The sequence below is a fragment of the Hippocampus guttulatus genome, chromosome 4 (genome assembly GCF_054856545.1).
Source record: "Hippocampus guttulatus isolate MCC_2025c chromosome 4, RoL_Hgut_1.0, whole genome shotgun sequence".
Lineage (NCBI taxonomy): Eukaryota > Metazoa > Chordata > Actinopteri > Syngnathiformes > Syngnathidae > Hippocampus > Hippocampus guttulatus.
The window spans coordinates 26,165,671-26,183,557 of NC_141264.1; the positions used below are offsets into that span (position 1 = coordinate 26,165,671).

General features: G+C 50.4%; 4 protein-coding genes and 3 non-coding genes across 7 annotated transcripts; 6 read left to right on the forward strand and 1 right to left on the reverse strand.

Annotated features, from left to right (window-relative positions):
- The first annotated feature begins 770 nt into the window (after nt 1-770).
- pclaf (PCNA clamp associated factor) lies at nt 771-2,407 on the forward strand. Its single transcript, XM_086108592.1, has 4 exons — nt 771-1,078; nt 1,624-1,713; nt 1,785-1,971; nt 2,210-2,407. The coding sequence occupies exons 1-4, from the start codon at nt 1,033-1,035 to the stop codon at nt 2,250-2,252; spliced, it is 366 nt and encodes a 121-aa protein (XP_085964718.1). The 5' UTR covers nt 771-1,032; the 3' UTR covers nt 2,253-2,407.
- A 522-nt stretch (nt 2,408-2,929) lies between these two features.
- fcsk (fucose kinase) lies at nt 2,930-10,012 on the forward strand. The gene is made up of 24 exons (XM_086108837.1): nt 2,930-3,299; nt 3,459-3,610; nt 3,841-3,891; nt 4,070-4,195; nt 4,306-4,378; nt 4,464-4,561; nt 4,647-4,727; nt 4,807-4,926; nt 5,214-5,373; nt 5,450-5,556; nt 5,631-5,732; nt 5,816-5,989; nt 6,619-6,692; nt 6,760-7,115; nt 7,181-7,255; nt 7,533-7,764; nt 7,938-8,104; nt 8,236-8,463; nt 8,662-8,805; nt 8,883-9,002; nt 9,068-9,255; nt 9,326-9,425; nt 9,518-9,741; nt 9,820-10,012. The coding sequence occupies exons 1-24, from the start codon at nt 3,227-3,229 to the stop codon at nt 9,889-9,891; spliced, it is 3,297 nt and encodes a 1,098-aa protein (XP_085964963.1). The 5' UTR covers nt 2,930-3,226; the 3' UTR covers nt 9,892-10,012.
- A 390-nt stretch (nt 10,013-10,402) lies between these two features.
- On the reverse strand, nt 10,403-13,086 carry commd9 (COMM domain containing 9). The gene is made up of 6 exons (XM_086108838.1): nt 12,998-13,086; nt 12,288-12,404; nt 11,680-11,819; nt 11,519-11,553; nt 10,984-11,087; nt 10,403-10,887 (listed from the first exon to the last, which is right to left on the reverse strand). Exons 1-6 carry the CDS (start codon nt 13,049-13,051, stop codon nt 10,759-10,761), a joined length of 579 nt encoding a protein of 192 aa, XP_085964964.1. The 5' UTR covers nt 13,052-13,086; the 3' UTR covers nt 10,403-10,758.
- Nucleotides 13,087-13,106: 20 nt separating this feature from the next.
- On the forward strand, nt 13,107-15,392 carry LOC147206962 (small ribosomal subunit protein eS17). The gene is made up of 5 exons (XM_086108840.1): nt 13,107-13,225; nt 13,922-14,073; nt 14,323-14,428; nt 14,940-15,005; nt 15,257-15,392. The coding sequence occupies exons 1-5, from the start codon at nt 13,223-13,225 to the stop codon at nt 15,332-15,334; spliced, it is 405 nt and encodes a 134-aa protein (XP_085964966.1). The 5' UTR covers nt 13,107-13,222; the 3' UTR covers nt 15,335-15,392.
- LOC147206963 (small nucleolar RNA SNORA71) lies at nt 14,099-14,224 on the forward strand. Its single transcript, XR_015100849.1, has one exon. It is a non-coding gene; the product is annotated as a small nucleolar RNA SNORA71 (small nucleolar RNA).
- Nucleotides 14,707-14,834, forward strand: LOC147206964 (small nucleolar RNA SNORA71). Its single transcript, XR_015100851.1, has one exon. It is a non-coding gene; the product is annotated as a small nucleolar RNA SNORA71 (small nucleolar RNA).
- On the forward strand, nt 15,037-15,169 carry LOC147206965 (small nucleolar RNA SNORA71). The gene has a single exon (XR_015100855.1). It is a non-coding gene; the product is annotated as a small nucleolar RNA SNORA71 (small nucleolar RNA).
- Nucleotides 15,393-17,887: the final 2,495 nt, after the last annotated feature.

Genomic DNA, 17,887 nt, shown 5'->3' on the forward strand with positions numbered 1-17,887 from the left:
TTTAGTTTGATTAGTTTGAAGTTTGATTTCTTTCAGAAACTTGCACCACTTCTCTGACTTTGGAAATATGAGAAAGCTTCCCCCGGTGCAAGGCGCAAACATGAAACGGTCCCTCTCGGACCACCTCAAACGTGAGCAAATGTGCAAAAGTAACCGACGGGCGGCGGCTAAGCTAACAGGCGAACGGGTAACTTTGGAAACAGCTAACGAGCGACCTTAAAGTTGTCCGCAGCGCATGCAAGGGTCTTCAACGACACACAGGTGACACCAACTCGGGGAAAAGTGACCCGCAAAGAGCCAAAATGTGTTGGACAAACCTTTATTTCTTCGTCTGCCTTTTTTTTTCTTTTTGGCCAAACTTGACGTGAAACGATTGAAGACCAAGCAACTGCCGCCACTACGGAGGGCGTCGAGGGTCAAGCATGGCGTCACCCAAACAAACCAGTCGAGTCATGAGTTTTCAATAGATCAAACCTTAAAAAACACTTTCACAATGTACTCACACACTCTAAACAAGCGATTACGATTATTTCATAGAGCGAGAGAGATCCTTTTGAGGTAAGACACTGGATGGTTGGTATCCTGTTATGATTAATACTAATAATAAAGCATCTTTGGAAAATGATGAAACATCTGTCTAAAACAATCTACGTAAATGACATACTTCCTGTTGCGTCTGGGAGATAAACAAAGCTCACCGATACCAAGTTTTGTTGGACAAATAGCTCATATATTTAATTTGGGGTTCTGAATAATTGTGGAAACCATTTCGAAAGCGTCACCTTTGAAAATGGAACCTTTCTCAGCAATGACACCGTTTCATCTTTAGAGGGCGTTATATAGCAAAACCCTCATACATCGACGAAGAAGAACTCTCCCGCTCCATCCGATTATGGTCTTGAATCAAGGCGGGAATTCAAGCGGGTCGCCAGTCGACATCCTGTACACTTTTTCAGTCTTTTTTCGTCCTTCTGTCGTAACCCACACTCACTTCCTGACTTTCTGTCCCCCTCAACTCTGACCGCAGACAAAATGGTGCGGACCAAAGCGGACAGTGTTCCCGGATCTTACAGGAAAGGTACGCCGTCCTCACATACTAAGTCTCATATTAGTTCGCTGACCATTCCGAGTTGCCTCCCAATAAACCCAACGTTATTTGGGTCAGCCTTTCCGTTGGATCAAGTGTTGACGTTAAAACTTATTCGGACGAGGATTCGATTTGTCCTTAAGTCACTTCAAGGGAGAACAAGTCAGCCTCCCGCCAAAACGTAGTTTTCAATTCATTCGGGGACAAATGTTTGAAAAATTACGGGTACGTTTACGCACATTGGATGCCCTCTCGTGAGCATTGTATTTTCTTTATCAAGAGTTTTTCACGAATTCGGGACCCGGTGCCAATATTCGTTGAAACGGACAGAACATGTTGGGTTTTCGGTATGATTTATGATTCTCTTGCTCTTTGAAACAAACCAAAAAAAAGTGCGCCCTAGAGCTCGGCTACGTCGAAGACATTTGGCATCTGTTGAACAATTCGCCACTTGAAATAACGAAGGAACGCACATCGTGCGATGAAGTCATGGCCATTTTGTGTGTTGACATTCAATCTGATAATTTTGCTTGCAGCTGTTGCAGCTTCTGCACCCAGGAAGTCTCTGGGCTCCAGTGTGGCCAACACCGCCGCCTCTTCCTCATCCCCTCAGGCGTCAACTCCTGGTCAGACACCCACACTCTTATTTAAAGTGCACAAGCCGGATGCTGAGTTTGCCCCCCGCCCCCCCACACAGCAAAGAACAAGTATGCCGGAGGGAACCCTGTGTGCGTTCGGCCCACCCCCATCTGGCAGAAGGGCATCGGGGACTTCTTCGGGGGTCCAGGAACAAAGCCGGAGAAAGAGAACCGGAAGCCCCACGAAGAGGAGGAGGACGACAACGAAGAGGCTGGAGGCAGCGGTGTATCCAAGACCAGCAAGAAGTACGTGGGTTTGGGTCTAAGTTTTACTGCGTGGGGTTCTACTCCACTACCACATCTTCTGGAGCGACTTTATTGTCGGTGGCTCTGTGGTCACTCCCATTTTTGAGCCCTCAGATCTCTTTCATAAATAAGAATGCAACTTTAATGTTGTGAAGGGAGAGTCTTCTTCGGAGTGGTACTGAGTTTGTCCAGGGATGTTTTGCTCGTGAAATTTATTTTATTTTGCGTGTGCATGCAGGTCCCGGCCACTGCCAGCCGAGGACGAGGAGGAAGATGAATGAAGATGTCTGAATTTTAAATGTAAATGTGTACATAAAATGTTGAATTGTCTAGTTCATGACTAGTATGTTTTTTTTTGTTGATGTTGTTGTTTCACAGTTTCCACTGCTTCATCTCGTTTATACATTTTTGTCAATAAAAAATGAGTTCTTTCAAATGGTCATCTGGTAATGTGAAAAAAAATGCCTGTTCTATTAAAAATTGATTCAAGATGTTCAGAAGTAAAAAAAAAAACAGAGTTAAGAAATTATTTTGCTCGTCGACCCCCACTGATAGCAAAATGTAAAGGGCTTTTTAAAAATGCCATTTTAAATTGACTGAATGAAGGGGTCGGGGCTGGGCAATGTACAGGTATGTGAGAACTATTTTCAGAAATTGCAAATTTATTAAGGACCGTTTTTGAGCATGTTTGCTTCTTGGCATTTGACAAAGATTCGTCGCGTTTTCTCCAAAATTTTCGCTGTTTTGAAAACATTTACAGTAGATTTTTAAAAATGCATTTCTGAGAAAATCCAATGTATAAACCTCATGTAGCAAACTGGGTTTGTTGCCATTTGAATGTCTTCAGAATGTACACTTTAATTTACCCTTGAATGCTTTTTTTTTTTTGCCTGTTGGTTACCGCCCGGTGGAGACGTTCTGAAAACATATTTAACTGTCACTCATACCGCTACGGAAATCGAATTAGTCCAAAAAGCTACCTCCGAAAATGTCTAGATGATAACAGAGAATCAAAGTCCGTTTAGCTTCACCTTTTACTCCGGAGAACCCTGCCGACTAAATTTTATGTATAGGCGGTATCGAAAAATAGATTACGAGTCATGTTTAGTTTAACTGGTCTGCTGCCAGCTAGTTAGCTGTCTTCCAAATAGTTGAGCTGGTACTAAGCTAGCTGTTTTCCAAACTACTGGTACCAAGATAAACATCATATATCCGCAAATTGTCGCTTCCATTGCGGGACCCGAGTGGGATTAAGATGGCCACCTTCAGATGGACCGTGGTGGTCCTCACCTGCCAGCACAAAGACAGCGTCTACGCGTTCCACCGAGGTTCAGTACGCCCGGCCGCTTGCTGTCCCCAGTTTGCCTTTTTTTTAAAAATTATTTGTATGTACATGACCTGACAGAGAGAGTCAAAAAAGGCCATTGTTTGTCCTGTTGATCTAGTAGTTGGTGCCACCTATGACATGTGTGCGGTTTTGATTTCAGAGTTGGAGTTGCGTCAGCGCCGCGGTTGCTTGTGTGCGAGTACGCTGCTGCTAACTGTTCAGGACCGCCAGGAACCGCTTGGCAGTGGCGGGGCGACGCTCAACGCACTACTCGTCGCAGCCGAACACCTTAGCAGCCGGGCGGGACACACCGTAAGCACGCACGCACGCACACACAAACGCACTCGTAGAAAAAACACACAAGGAGCCACACACTAACCCACGGACACGAACGCTCAGACACCTACACAGAAAACGTGGGTGCACATGCTCACGGACAGACGCACATACAAACTGATGCCACAGTTGTCACGTGAGCAATAGGACTCGATTCTGCAAAGGTGATGGTGTGACCAGTGCCACTCGTTGTTGTGCTCCTTCAGGTGGTGACTGCCGACGTTTTGAATGACGCTCACATCCTCATCCTCCACACGGTCGGTTTGACCTGTTTTCAGCATTTTGAGTTCCTGACCTTAAGAGCAAACATCAAGTTGTGTGTGTTGAAACAACGCAGCTTCACGCTTTCAGTCCACACATGGACTAATGAATGACTAAGGCTCGAATCCGCGCGGCTGATGCGTGTCGATGAACTTGGTGATGCTGTGGGTGCAGGGTCGCGACTTCCCGTGGAGTTCGTGCAGCCGAGCGTTCTCGTGGCTGCCCGTGGAGGATCCCGCCCTTGGGGTTCAGGCCCCCATCTGCTGCCTTGACGTGCTGCTCAGCCATCTTACTCAACAGGTCCGTGCGTGCGCGTGTGTGTGTGCAACGGTGCATAGTGCATACACTATGTGTGTGTATGCGCGTGTGTGCGAGTGTCATTTTGTGTCTTCCTGTTGTCGTTCTCTCAGGTTTGCCCGGGGTCTCCCCCTGGCGTTTGGGTGTGCAGCACGGACATGACGTTCACCGTGCCGGCAAACTTCGGTCGGAAAAACACGGACGGCACGTCTGGATATTCGTCTACGCGACAGCAACGTTTGTCAACGTCATCTGTATGCGTGTGTGTTAGTGCTGTCGTGGGACAGCTTTTCAGGTGTTTGTGCTCTGGCGCTCCCCGGTGACGTGTCGTACGCCGTCAATCACGGTGTCTACTTGAGTGACCAAAAGGTGAGATGAAACTTGATCGAGATCTTGGCTCGTTTGGCAGATGTTCCTGACTGTGTGGTAACAAAGTGTTTATTTGTTGTTGCAGGGCCACGTCAGGGACATCATCTACAAGGGAAGCCCAGAGCGCATCCAGCAAGCGCTGATGCATGATGGAAAAGTGCCTCTGGTGACACACTCACACACACACACACACACACAAAGTAACATTTGTGTGGCGCGAGGTGATTCAACTTGTGGGCACGTAGGTTTCAGGCCCGGTGTTCTTTAGCCGCCCCGTGGCCGAGAAACTTCTACAGTTGCATGTGACACCTCCTCTGGATGGTTGCACCTACCTGGGCCTGGACTCTGGAGCGCCACCCTTTCAGGTTGGTCCTTATGGCTACTGCAGGGAACACAATGCTGTCGTTGGGGATGAGGGAGCGAGGCCTGCCGGCAATAGCAAAAATCTGAACTGCCCCAGCCCCCCAAAATGCATTTCAATTCCCTAGAGTTTGCATCATACGATGGCAAAGATCAAACCTTCGATAAATGGCACTCCTCAAATCACTTTAACATAGCTCCTTGACACCACAACCTCACAATATGGCACCAAAGCACTATTTTGTTCAAACGAGATGCGTGCGCATGTGTGTTTGTCCGCCCGTTTATGCAGCTCTCTCTGTTCCTGGATGCGCTCAAGTGTTTGTGTTCGGATCTGACGGAGGATGAGTTTGTAGGCGGCGGCGCTCCCGCGTCTGGACCTCGGGGGGCGATGTTGCAGCGCGGCAGGAAAGAGCTTTGGCGGATCCTGAGAGGAACGGCGCTCACCCTGGGTGAGTCTTTGATGCGTCTCCACCACGTCGGGGACTCGTTTTGACCTTCGCGCGTCTTCTTCTTTCGCGTCCCCAGCGTACGTCCCCGGTGGGAGCTATGACTACATGACTCTGTCCGGGAAGGAGCACGTCCTCCGTCTGACGCGGGACCCCACCCAGGGCCACGCCCTCTCCCATATTCAGGTGACGTCTTCAAAGGTGTCTGCCGCCCGGTCCTCGGAGGATCTCATGCCATTTGGTGGTCTCCCCTTCTACAGGTAGCCAGTGGCGTCAGTGACGGGGGGCGAATCATCAACAGCGTTCTGGAGGGAGAGGTTACTGTGGCGACTGGGGCCGTGGTGCAACACTGCCACCTACAGGTCAGGCGCTCGCAGGCCGCGTTTGTAAATGTTCACTCGATTCCTCCTTCCGAATCACGAAGACACGGGCTCCGTCCCCCTAGGGTCCCCTGCGCGTCCCCTTTGGATGTTTACTGTCAGGCCTGGAGGCGTCCACGTCCCCCGACATTGCACGTCTGCCGCTGGATCATGACATCATCATTCAGGGACATCGTATCGAGCTGGGCGAGCTGAAGCTGAAGGTCTACACCGTGATGGGAGGACTGGACGATCTGGAGGTACGCGACCAGACTCTCGACTCGCACCGGAAGCTGTCACGCCGCGGCCCGTCATTTCCTTTCACGTCCCTTTTATGTCCCTCACAACCCATCGAGTTTCAGCATGTCCCGCCGTGTTATGCGCCGTCAACCATCCCATAATTTGCCCGCTCATATCTTTCAGTTTCCTCTATTGTGTCCCCTAATACTGTGTCTCCCTTGAGGTCCGCAGTGTCTAGTATGTCCTCTCACATCCCAGCATGTCCATTGACATGCCATTATGTTTCAGTGTGCCATGTCATAGGTCTCATCACAAGCCGTGATGTCTTGTCATGTCCCATCGTGTTCTAAAAGAGCTTCTATTTTGTTTTATCATGTCCGCTATCGTCCCACTGCATCTTATTAGGCCTCATTATGTCCTCCGTTATCTCTTCCCATCTCCTCTGCATCCCAGACTGTCCACTGTTGCGCTTATTTAGATCGCTGTCATTTCCCGTGGTGCCCCACTTTGCCTCAACACCACCCAAAGGAGGTCCATTTATCATTTCTCACGCAGTGTTTCCCTCCAGTGTCTCCTCTTTTGTCCCATCACTCACGTCTCTTAGGAAGTCTCTGCAATGTGTCCCGTCATTTCCCTTGTCTGTCCTCAGCTGCGCTGCGATGCCCAAGGCGCATCCTTCGTCAACATCCCCTGGCACCTCTTCTTCAGCAGGACCGGCATACAGTAGGACCTCACTGTCAGATATTCGTCCTCCAAGTGCGGAACGGGAAGTGACGTCATCGTGTGTCAGGCCAGAGGACCTGTGGGAGGCGGGAGGACGGCGCTGCCTGCTGGAGGCGCGACTCTTCCCGTTCCTGCACCCCACAGAGGGCGGCGTGGGCCTGGCGGGGGGTGTGGGCTGGCTGCTGGGCGGAGCCGGCTGCGCGCAGCGTTGGCGGAAGGCTTGGCGACTTTCCCTGAAGGAAGTCCTGTCGCTGACGCACCAGGAGGCGGAGCTCCGCTGGAGGGAGACGTTGCTTTTCCTGGCGGGCAGGAAACGGACCAAAGATGCCCTAATAGGGCAGAGTGACGTCTGCCTGCTGCCCAGCTTCAGAGCCGCCGTGGCCGGAGGGCAGCAGGGGGCGCTGCTCGACATGCTGGACAACAGTGAGTCGCCAGTCTGTGCTTTTGTTGCTGATGGAAACGTATTGATTCGAAGTGTCATCCGTCAGTCGCGGCAGGAAGTGCAGCTGAGCAGGGGGAGGAGCCTCGACGCAAGGACTCACTTGATGATGGCGATGTCCACGGTTAGTTCCTCGCGTCCCGTTTTATCTCATCGTATCCCGCAGTGTCCCATATTGGACGGCCACGATTCCGCAAAGTCTGTCGCGTGCGCGGGGATTTTTGTATCTCCGACCCAAATGATCTTGCAAACCCAAGACAAAGCCATCGGTCATTGTTGGAAAATTGTGCCGTGGCACCTCTAAGTAATGACCACTTTTCTGTTTGTATATTGCTTGAGACATTTCTCCATTCACGCGCGTGAAGAAAATAGTTTTTGTGCAAAACCTTTTCATAACAAAGTGTCAGTCGGCGAGGGGGCGGAGCCCGGAGCCCAGCTGGGTGTGTCCGCCCGCTGCCTGTCGTGCATCGCAGACGTGTTAACGTCCTGGGCCGAGGCGGAGGGCGGCGGAGGGCTGAGGAGCGGGCCGGCTGCCAACGAGAACTGGAGGGCCGCTTACGTCCTGTTGGAAAAGGGAGAGCTGAAGGGCGGAGTGGAGGCCCTGGCGGCGCAGCGAGCTGATTGGCTAAGCAGGTGAGAATGGCCTGTGTGTGTTCACGTCGTCCTTGTTCTGTTTGCACGTGTTGCTGCGCCGCTTGCGCAAAAGCAGCAGTGGTTTGCTAGTTTAGACATTCGTCCGTGCTCCATTCAGTTACATTTTGCATGGCGTGTCGTCTGATCTTTGACCAACATTTCACCACCCGCAGGCCGGACTTGCTGGTGCGAGCGGCGCGGCACTACGAAGGTGCCGCCCAGGTGCTGCTCCGCCGGGCTGTGATGTCATCGCAGAAGTTTGTGGCCACTGGGCAGGGGGGACTCCCTCCGATCGGGCAGTGGCACGAAGTGGAGTGTCCCGCCAGAATTGACCTTGCTGGTGATTAAGGACTCGATCACACCGCAAACAATCAATACAAAGAAATAAATAGTAACAATTAATAATCCACGTATAAAAACATACAGTAATGACATATGAATCAGGTGACGAACTTGGCGTTTACTTTGCAGGCGGCTGGAGCGACACGCCGCCCTTGGCCTTTGAACGCGGCGGCTGCGTGACCAACGTGGCGGTGAGGATTGACGGGCGGCGACCTATCGGCGCCCGAGCGCGCCGCATCCGGCGGCCCCTCCTTTTATTGGTCAGCCACAGTGGAGGGCGGGACTCCGACGTCGCCGCGGAGACGGCGTGCGAGACCGCGGACCACCTTCAGGACTACTGCCAGCCCAACGCACCCGGTACCGACTTACTTCCTGTTCGGAGTGTCTCGTGCCTCCTTGTTACCATGGTGACCGGGTCTTCTTGCATGCATGTGAAGTTGTCTTGTTACCGTGGCGTTCAGACGTCTGATGTTAGCTTGTTGCCACGGTGACCGCCGTGTGTGTGTGAAATTGCCTTGTTACAATGTAGTCATGGTAACGGCGAGCGTACGTCAGGTGCTTTGCTGAAGGCGGTGTGCGTATGCGCCGGAGTGGCGTCGCCAACCTCCCGGGATGCTTTGGCCCATCAGTTGACCGCTCGCTGGAGCGGCGGTTTGGAGCTTCACGGCTGGTCTGCGCTGCCCACTGGCTCAGGACTCGGTGAGAGACACTTTGCAAGAGAACGCGGCGAGCCGCCGGCGAAGCTCGGCTTGACGGCGCGCCATCTCGACACACAGGTACCAGCAGCATCCTGGCGGGGGCGCTGCTGGCAGCGGTCTATGGCGCCACAGGGCGGTCCTACAGCAGGGACGCACTCGTCCACGCCGTACTGCACCTGGAACAAGTCCTCACCACGGGTTTGTGCAAATCTTGTCTCGTCGCGTCGCACCGCATCCGACTGCGTCACTCCGTCTCTCGCCAGGCGGGGGCTGGCAGGACCAGGTGGGAGGTCTGGAGGGCGGTCTTAAGGTGGGCCGCTCCCAAGCGCGTCTGCCGCTGCAGGTGCACGTGGAACGCCTGCGACCGCCCGACGGCTTTGCGGAGGCTCTGGAGCGGCGCCTCCTGCTGGTCTACACCGGGAAGACCAGACTGGCTCGCAACCTGCTGCAGGTGATACAAACGGCGCCCGCGCGCGCTCAATAACGAGTTGCGACCCACGCTTGTGCGTGCCCGTGCGCAGGACGTGGTGCGCAACTGGTACGCTCGTCTTCCTGTGATGGTTCGCAACGCTCACGAGCTGGTGACCAACGGCGAGGACTGCGCCCGAGCCTGTCTTGATGGTGAGATCCATCAACACCGCACTTGTTTGTGTCCCTAGTCTAGAATTGTGTGCGCGCGGCTATTTCAAGATTGGCGTCGCCCCACCCGCCAGGTTGCTTGTTGTCGCTGGGCCGCTGTCTGGATCGTTCATGGCAACACAAGAAGAGGATGGCGCCGGGCTGCGAGCCGGCGTCGGTGCGGGTGATGATGGAGGCGCTGAGCCCACTGGTCCTGGGTCAGAGCCTGGCGGGCGCCGGGGGCGGCGGCTTCCTCTGCCTGCTCACCCGCCGGCCCGACCACAAAGACGAGGTTGCTCGCGTCCTCGCAAACACGCCGGTAAGTGACAGAGGGTTGCCGCCGTCGGGAAGCGCCACTGTTGCCGCGGTGAGTGATCATATTCCGCGTGCTTTTTAGGGTCTAGGAGATTTCAGCGTCCACACTGTGCAACTGGACTTGGACGGCCTCACAGTCCTCCAGCCAGTATAAACGCGCGCGCGCACGCACACACACACTCCTGTGCACCCGCCATAAAAGTATTTTACGAATTGAATACAGTACAGAACATAATCACGCTTGAAACCGAGTTAAATGAATATTTTACATGCTATACAGAGTCCTGATTCTTTTCTACAATGTGTGCATGTGTGTCTGTCTACCGCAGTTTTATGCCATCCTTTAACTCATTCACTCCCAAAGACGTTATTAAACGTCATTTCAGACTTGGTCCAGAATTGGCTAGTACTGAAGTGTGATCCCTGTGCCGCTGGGTCACAGTACGTCTTTCATACATGAATTATGATGAAATACAGTTGATTAAGATGGCATTTTTGTGTGTGATGCTGTATATCTGGTTACCAAGTTCGCGCTCCGATGTGGGCCCACCCCCGGTCTCCAGGCTACCTGCACATACTAAACTGAAAATTTCAGCGAGAACCTCTGCCGATTCTTTTGTCGCTCGTGCCAGCGCCGTGAGCAATAAGTAACAGAAGACTGCACGTTGTCCGTTGAGCTCTTTAATGGGTGAGGAGCCTTTCCGGTCAGTTGCGGAAGAAAATCTGCACCGTGATTTCTGTTCTGAGGCGATTTTAGCCACGCCCACACAAGGGTGACTTTGCCTTGCCCGTGTGCGACGACAACGTTGCGTTCTGAGCTGGATTCAACTGCCTGTTGACTGCATGCCAGAAATCGGGAGGGCCAGGTCGTGTGGGCGGGGCTAGTGTGGCAGTTGGGATGAAATGTGCCCTGGCAACAAGCGGCCAGACGTAGAAACACCCCCTGTCGTATTTGAGTGGCGGATGTTACAAAATGCATCCTCGCGTCATTGCGAATGATTAAAAATGCGTGTGGGTGACATCATTTCCCAGCGACCACCGACAGTTGGTCCCGGATGCGGCCCAGTCCGTCCAACATGGTGTCCAGACTCTCCCTGCTCAGCTCCACCGTCGCCCCAGAAACACAATCCTCGCCTCCAACATCCTCTGTCTGTCAATCACGCACACACACGCACACACTCGTAAGGACTGTGTGTGCGTGTGTGTATGTGGGGGTGGGGGTGGGGGTGGGCGCAAACAAACAAACCTTGAGGTGGACCAAACACGTGGGGACACACATCCGAGTGAGGGCATCCGAGCTGCTCACCAGGTCCACCCGCCAGTCCACGGCCTTCAGCTGGGGCAGCGAGACTACGCACACACACAGACACACACAAATGCTAACAACGCAAAACCCTGAGAGGTGTCTTATGAAACTCACGTCAGTGTTGCAGCCTCCTCCCAACTTTAGATTTTTTTTTTTAATCGGTACAAAATAGTGTCCAACTTTCTAAAAATGTCAAATGAAAAAGTGGGATCTCGTCACATTCCGTTTTTGAAAACATTTTTGAGGCAAATTTTCTTTCATTTTGTAATTTTCCCAAAAGGCTGACATGTGACATTCAACTTTCCTATTTGTTTTAAAAAAAAAAGTAGAATAAAAAAGTAGTGCAAGAGCTTTTTGATTTTAACGATTTAAAAAATAATTTTTATGGATTCAGTTTTTATGATTTCAAATAAAACCATCCTGTACTATATATATATATATATATTTTTTTAAATAAACCTGTACTATGACTCACTCTGACTCCCGACAGCATCCGTTTTCCACACGTTGCTGTAACACACCACAAGCACAAGTACGACATCATCACCATGCTGACCGCAGGTGAAAAAGAAGACGTAGCTTCGGATGGGTGTGGCCATTGATCTGAAGTCTGTGGGCGGGGCCTGAGGAGCCCACCTGTTGTCCAGCAGGATCTTGGCAAGTAGGTTCTTCAGACTGGAGTGGAAGCTCTCGGGGAAAATTCGGACAATCTCCTCGGTTGAGCTCAGGTTGTGGAAGACGATGTGAGTCGACAGCGTGCGCAGCGAGTGGCCCAGCTGAAAACACACAAGCGAGTGCAAAATCCAAACGGACGCGTCGTTTAACAATGTGTTCATCAAGTCCGTTGTGCTCAACTTCTGAGGCAAATTTCTGCGTTTGTATAACTCACAGCTAACAGATCCCTGTAGAGGGCGGCGTTGCATCATTTTGGATTTGATCTGAGCACAACTTTTGAGATGAAGATAAAGATGAGTGGCTTATCAGTACGACTATTTTGCCATCATCGCACCGCTCTCTGTCTTGCTTTTGTTGTTTTAAAGTTTAAGGTGTCCGAAAGCCAAACAATTACGATCATCAAAACCTTGTTTCTGTGTGCTACGGCTGATTACAACACACGGAAAGATTATTTTGAGAAAAAAAAAAATCCCCGGTGAAAGAAGGGAGTACACTTTGTTTTGGTAGTTTTGACAATTGTATGACGAAAAAAAACACAGGCAGTGAATGAGTTATAGATGTTCCTGCACCTGAGTTGCCTGAGCTTCAGGAATGGCGAGCGCAGTGGCGGCGTACTGAGTCAGACGAACACTGAGACCTCCGTGACTCTGCATACACATGTCCTTCACAAATTCTTTGGACGGAGCCTGAAAGCACGCGCACGCACACACACACACACACACACGCTTCCGCTAGCTATATATCTACATTTTATCTTATCTTATCTTATATTTATATATTTGAGATCATCTCAGCCTTTAAGTCTTTATGCCTCCAGATTATGCAAATGACAACTCAGTCACTGCATACAGTAGCAACGTCAAATAATAGCAACTACTTTTAACAAAACGATTTACTATACACGCGCATTGTAAAAGTTGCTGTTGTTCTTCAATGATTCCAAGCAGAACACGCCAACTCCCCACAACTGTGAGGCGCATGTGTTTGCCACGCGGTCACTCTAGCAACTCCACGTTCATGAGTATCATTTATGAATCCTATCTACTTAAGATTACATTAAACGAATTGGTTTTGTTTCTTACTATCAACCGAGAAACATCTTCATAAATAAGGTCGTCGTAGCTCGGGAATACATTGAAGTCAAACAAAGGTAGGCAACCTTAATCACTGTTTGATTCGTCCCGTTTTAGGATCAAAGCTAACCGCAACTAGCAGGCTAATCACGCGAATAAAACAGCTTAATTAGTATTCAGCGTTGGTACAAATTATTATAGGAAACCTTGAGAAGAAGCTGCAAATTGTCGAAATGATCGCTTGACAGTGTGGCGGCCATGTTGGCTGTCACGTGACGGTTTCAGTGTTTTTTTTTCCTTCCCAGTTGTCATTGTGGTCTCCTACCGAAGGTGGCGCAGCATCAGCAATTCACCACCTTGTTCCAACATCCGTTTGCGGATATAAACTCTTACCGGAAGTGACGTGTCCTCTTCTACCAGGCCGAACCAACATGGTGGGTGTTTGCCACTTACCTTCCTAAGATATCCAATGTAATCCTGCCATAAAACTGCGTCGGAGCGCCGCGGTTTGATTATCTGTGAGGGTATTGCACATTTTGCGATACAGCTTTCCTCTTATTTGCAGAGGATATTGTTAAATTTGCGACATTGTGGGGGAAGGACGCTCGTCGCTAATGCTGGAGGTGGAGTGACGCTCAATGAAGCGCCGAATCGCGTCTTTTATTTATTTTTTTGTCCCGTTTTTCAAGTAAACTAAAATAAACCACACGCGCGTCTCTTGGACGTGCAGGCCTTCCCTTTCCAACCGTCAGCCTCAGTTCCGCAGTGTCTGGCTTAGCTGAAGCTAAGTTAGCTGCTTGTGCTAACGCTGTGCATGCCGGGATACGAGTCGCTCTCTTGTTTTTGCTCCGAAGCGGATACTCGTTCAGTCCTATCCAAGATACTTTGAAGCCCTTTCTCACAAGTGAATGTTGATTTCAGTTCCAAATTGGGGAGCATCTTGGACAGCTTGCTCACGGAACAAATTCCGTTCTGACAAGCCACTCTTGTATTGCGACTTGGAAGCTGTGAATGAGAAATGAGTGCGAACACTGTCGCTCCTACAAAATAGTTTTCTTTCTGTGTGGGGGTGGTGGACTAACGTGTGTGTGTGTGTATGTGTGGCGTGTTGATGTACGTGTGGCGTTCAGGGGCGAGTCAGGACCAAGACTGTGAAGAAGGCGGCCCGGGTGATCATCGAGAAGTATTACACCCGGCTGGGCAATGATTTCCACACCAACAAGCGGGTGTGCGAGGAGATTGCCATCATTCCCAGCAAGAAGCTCCGCAACAAGATTGCCGGGTGAGTTTGTCCTTTGACATCGGCACCCTGTAGCGAAAGTGACCTCGGCTTGATAGTGGCCCGGTCATCGATAGTACAGGAAAAGCATGCGGAGGGCCTTTCCCGTGTCCGCTGGATGACAATTCCTGCCGGACCCTGGCGCCCTCCCACATCTTGACTTCTTGTGACCTCATTTGTCCTCTTTGTGGGCTTTCTCTCCTCGGGCCCCCACTGCACTCCAGCTCGTGACACTTTGTATTTGCGTGCCAGCTACGTGACGCATCTGATGAAGCGCATCCAGAGAGGTCCCGTGCGAGGAATCTCCATCAAGCTGCAGGAGGAGGAACGCGAGCGGCGCGACAACTACGTGCCCGAGGTCAGTCGAGCTGTCAGCCGTCGCCTTACTTGAATGATTAGTCGCATTGTGATTTCATGACCCGCTGTGTGGGCCATGTCATCTTTCTCCACGCGACTCAAACGTCGACACGGATATTCACTCTGAGCTCAAAAGCTTCGTTTGGCCGTCGCCACGTTCCAGCGCGGCTAGCGTGCTAAGCTACGTGTTTGCTTACATTGGTGCTCCGTCCACTTTGGCCTCATTGGATTGATTCCCAAACGCAAACGTTTGACGTTCCGCGGGTGCGCGGCGGGTTGCCCTGTATCGAAAGTGTCGCCGGCGTGCTTGTCGCCCGCGTCTTAGACAGTACAGGAAAAGGAAGTTGTGAGCCATTCCCGTGTCTGCGAGACCGCCGGTTCCTGTCAGACCCTGGTGCTCACGGACACGAATCAAGTCATATAACGTGCAAGTTGCTTGTCTGATGAAAAAGAAAAGCACTTCGGTGGCAATTGGAGGCGTATTGTTAACGTGTTCTCGCGTCTGCTCGTAGGTGTCCGCTCTGGATCAGGAGCTGATCGAGGTGGACCCCGACACCAAGGAAATGCTCAAGCTGCTGGTGAGTCCAAACCTTGTTGCGTCACATCGCTTCCTGTATCGAAAGTGGCGTCAGCGCACCGTTGTCGCCTTCGCCATCGATAGTACAGGAACAGCAAATTCTTGCCGGCTATTCCCGTGTCTGCTGGACCACCGTTTCCTGTCAGACCCTGGCGCCGGCACACATCACTTCCTGTCCTCCCCGGCGTCGCCGCCTAACTGTGTGTGTGTGTGTGTGTGTGTGTGCGCGCGTGTGTGTGTGTGTGACATCAGGACTTTGGCGGTCTGTCCAACCTTCAGGTGACGCAGCAAACGATCGGCATGAACTTCAAACAGCCTCGAGGAGTATAAATCTGCTTCTTTCTCCCCCGTCCCCTCTTATTCTGCTAAATAAAACAAAAACAGTCAACACGGGTGATTTTGACTTGTTCTTTGGCTTTGATAAAGATTAGAAGTCTTCTCAATTTAAAAACAAAAGGCGTCTTTTTATCCTGTCATCTGCTGATCGTGACGTTGCTACGCTCGCAGCGACAAACGTTTGTTCATTTGTGTCGGGTCTTAGTGTAGGTGCTTCCGTGCTGAAGTGTCGAACGAAAATGCTCCTGACTTTTATTTCTGACTGATGAGGCCATCATTTTAGGAAGCTGAAGATAACCATCATTCATGTGCAGGGGGGGAGGGGGGGATTGGGGGATGAGGTGCGGGGGTGACTTGATGATCTTTTTTCTTTGCATGCGCTTGTGCCGATGCCCTCTTTGTGGCGCGGTCCTTGTGAGGAAAAGCGGATGATGAAATGGATGAATGGATAACGCATCAACACATTATTGTGCTATTTGATGACCGTTTTCTTTTCCTTTTTTACAATTTGATTCGCCTTTACTTCCTGGCAATTTTATGACCGTCCACGTTTATTTTAATGTTCAGTCAACGATAAACTCGCCCAACTAACTAATAAAGATAAAGGATCACTTTCTGACTGGATGAAAGGGTGAACATGGACATTTTCTCACAATATTTCATGTAAATGGCCCGTGTGTTTGTAAGTTGAGGGGTTGGTAGGTTTTGAGTGGATAGCTGTTCGCAGGGTTCCTTCAGAGCGCGTGTCGACTGACATCCTTTTGTCCAACATTCCAAGAATGACACGACGAGGTGTTTTCTTCAGCCGTTCATCGGCGTGTTTATTTGAACAGGCAGAGAGAGAAAAAGAAAAATGCAAAAGAGAGGGGCCACTTTTATATGGCTGACGACGTCATGCACCACGAACAAGTGTGGAGTAGTTATACTGCCCTCTACTGGCTCAGTTGTAAAAATGCAATCATACAACCTTAACAAGAGCTCAACTTGACGAAGGGGCAGAAAGGAGAGATGGAATCCTTTTGATGCAGTTTTTTTTCCCAACGTCTGCACGAACGAAAACACGCCTTCTTCCGGTCACGAAAATACTTCCTGCTTCTCTTCAGCCAATCAGACGCAAGCGACCTAAGAACGTTTCAACACTTATTAAACAATATAATTTAGGTAACTACAAGATAAAGGAATATAATGCTCAAATATAACACGAAAATAATTAATAATTCAACATAAGCTAACATGTTCATGCACTTCAAACATATTCATGATGTACATCCACCGATGTTAAGAAAACAAGTATTCACATCTAGTTTATAGCGTGTATCACAAAAACGGTGAGCAGAGCAGGCAAAATGAAGGCACCGTCGTCTTCGGTGCGAAAAAAAACGATCTCGAAAGTTCTTGTCAGGCGGACAAGCGTCACTTAGCCAGCCAATCGCACACGCACGCAAGTCGTGCGTCTGTTCAGTTTTTGCTGTAAGTGCGAGATTTTTTTGGAACGAAAATGGATCCCAACCACTTCAGACTTACTGCCGCGCTGTGTGAGTATTCGCTGATGAAATCTGTTTCGGGAATGAGGATCGAGGGATGACTGGGCAGAATCAACGCAAACGCGTTTTTGACTTTCGACAAACCATCTTAAAACCATCTTGCACGAAATACAGAATGAAATGATTTGCTCTCACAATACGCACATGTCCCCGTCTTTTGTTGACAATCTTTGTTTTCCACAGTTCTGGCAGCGACCGGTTTGCCCCTCGCGGCAGGGTGACTGTCAAAGTTTGTCCAGTATTCAGTGGCTCGTTCCCGTTTCGACCACTTTTTCATCTTTGCGGGTGCTGGATTGGAGAACAAAGTGACCACCTGTGTTTTCGCTAGACCATTGCACTACGGCCGTCCACCGCTTAGCGCGCAGTAAGACACGAGCCCGTCTTTCTAAAAGCTTCACTGACTCCCTCGAGAGAATCCTTTCAAGATGAATGTTCAGATGAACTTTCTCCATGTTGCTTTTTCCACGTTTCTCCAAACTTTCTCCACTCTTTGCCTCTGCAGTGCGGGGAGGGCGGCGGTGGATCAGATCTGCCCTCGGTGCACAACTCCGAGCGCGCGCTGCCAGACACCGTCTTCGGCACGCTGATTACGCCGTAATCCGTCACGCCGAGGACATGTATTTCATCGGCGAATACTCACACGGCGCGGCAGTAAATCTGAAGCGGTTGTGATCCATTTTCGGTCCAAAAGTCTCTCGTGATTGGACGATGATCGGAGGCGATCGCCAAGTTGTCTGGAGAGAGTCTCGCAGCCCGTCTGCTATTTATTTTTTGCTGCATGCGCTTGTGGCGATACTCTCTTTGTTTGTGGCCTTTCAAAGTGGCACGACCGCGTAGAGGTAGCATCTGTCCTAAAAAATAAAAAAATAAATAAATCGATCCCGAGGCCGACCAAGGAATTTGATTTGCAGGCCCGAGCCCGAAGCAAACCCGAAATTTCATATTTTATTTGCGAGTATTTTTGGCAGAAAAAAAACCCCGCAAGATTTCTTCGGGTTAAAAT

Bases quoted from the DNA above. Each gene is read 5' to 3' on its own strand.
- fcsk (XM_086108837.1), top strand. From the start codon at position 3,227: ATGGCCACCTTCAGATGGACCGTGGTGGTCCTCACCTGCCAGCACAAA. The intron at 5,733-5,815 runs GTCAGGCGCTCG...CCGTCCCCCTAG, and splicing joins TGCAACACTGCCACCTACAG to GGTCCCCTGCGCGTCCCCTT. The intron at 6,693-6,759 runs GTAGGACCTCAC...ATCGTGTGTCAG, and splicing joins TTCAGCAGGACCGGCATACA to GCCAGAGGACCTGTGGGAGG.
- LOC147206962 (XM_086108840.1), top strand. The intron at 14,074-14,322 runs GTGAGTTTGTCC...TTTGCGTGCCAG, and splicing joins CTCCGCAACAAGATTGCCGG to CTACGTGACGCATCTGATGA. The intron at 15,006-15,256 runs GTGAGTCCAAAC...GTGTGACATCAG, and splicing joins AGGAAATGCTCAAGCTGCTG to GACTTTGGCGGTCTGTCCAA.
- pclaf (XM_086108592.1), top strand. From the start codon at position 1,033: ATGGTGCGGACCAAAGCGGACAGTGTTCCCGGATCTTACAGGAAAG. The intron at 1,714-1,784 runs GTCAGACACCCA...CCCCCCACACAG, and splicing joins CCCTCAGGCGTCAACTCCTG to CAAAGAACAAGTATGCCGGA. The intron at 1,972-2,209 runs GTACGTGGGTTT...GTGTGCATGCAG, and splicing joins GTATCCAAGACCAGCAAGAA to GTCCCGGCCACTGCCAGCCG.
- commd9 (XM_086108838.1), bottom strand. From the start codon at position 13,051: ATGGCCGCCACACTGTCAAGCGATCATTTCGACAATTTGCAGCTTCTT. The intron at 12,405-12,997 runs GTTTCCTATAAT...GCGTGCTTTCAG, and splicing joins ATTTGCAGCTTCTTCTCAAG to GCTCCGTCCAAAGAATTTGT. The intron at 11,554-11,679 runs GTGGGCTCCTCA...GGTGTGTTACAG, and splicing joins AAGATCCTGCTGGACAACAG to CAACGTGTGGAAAACGGATG.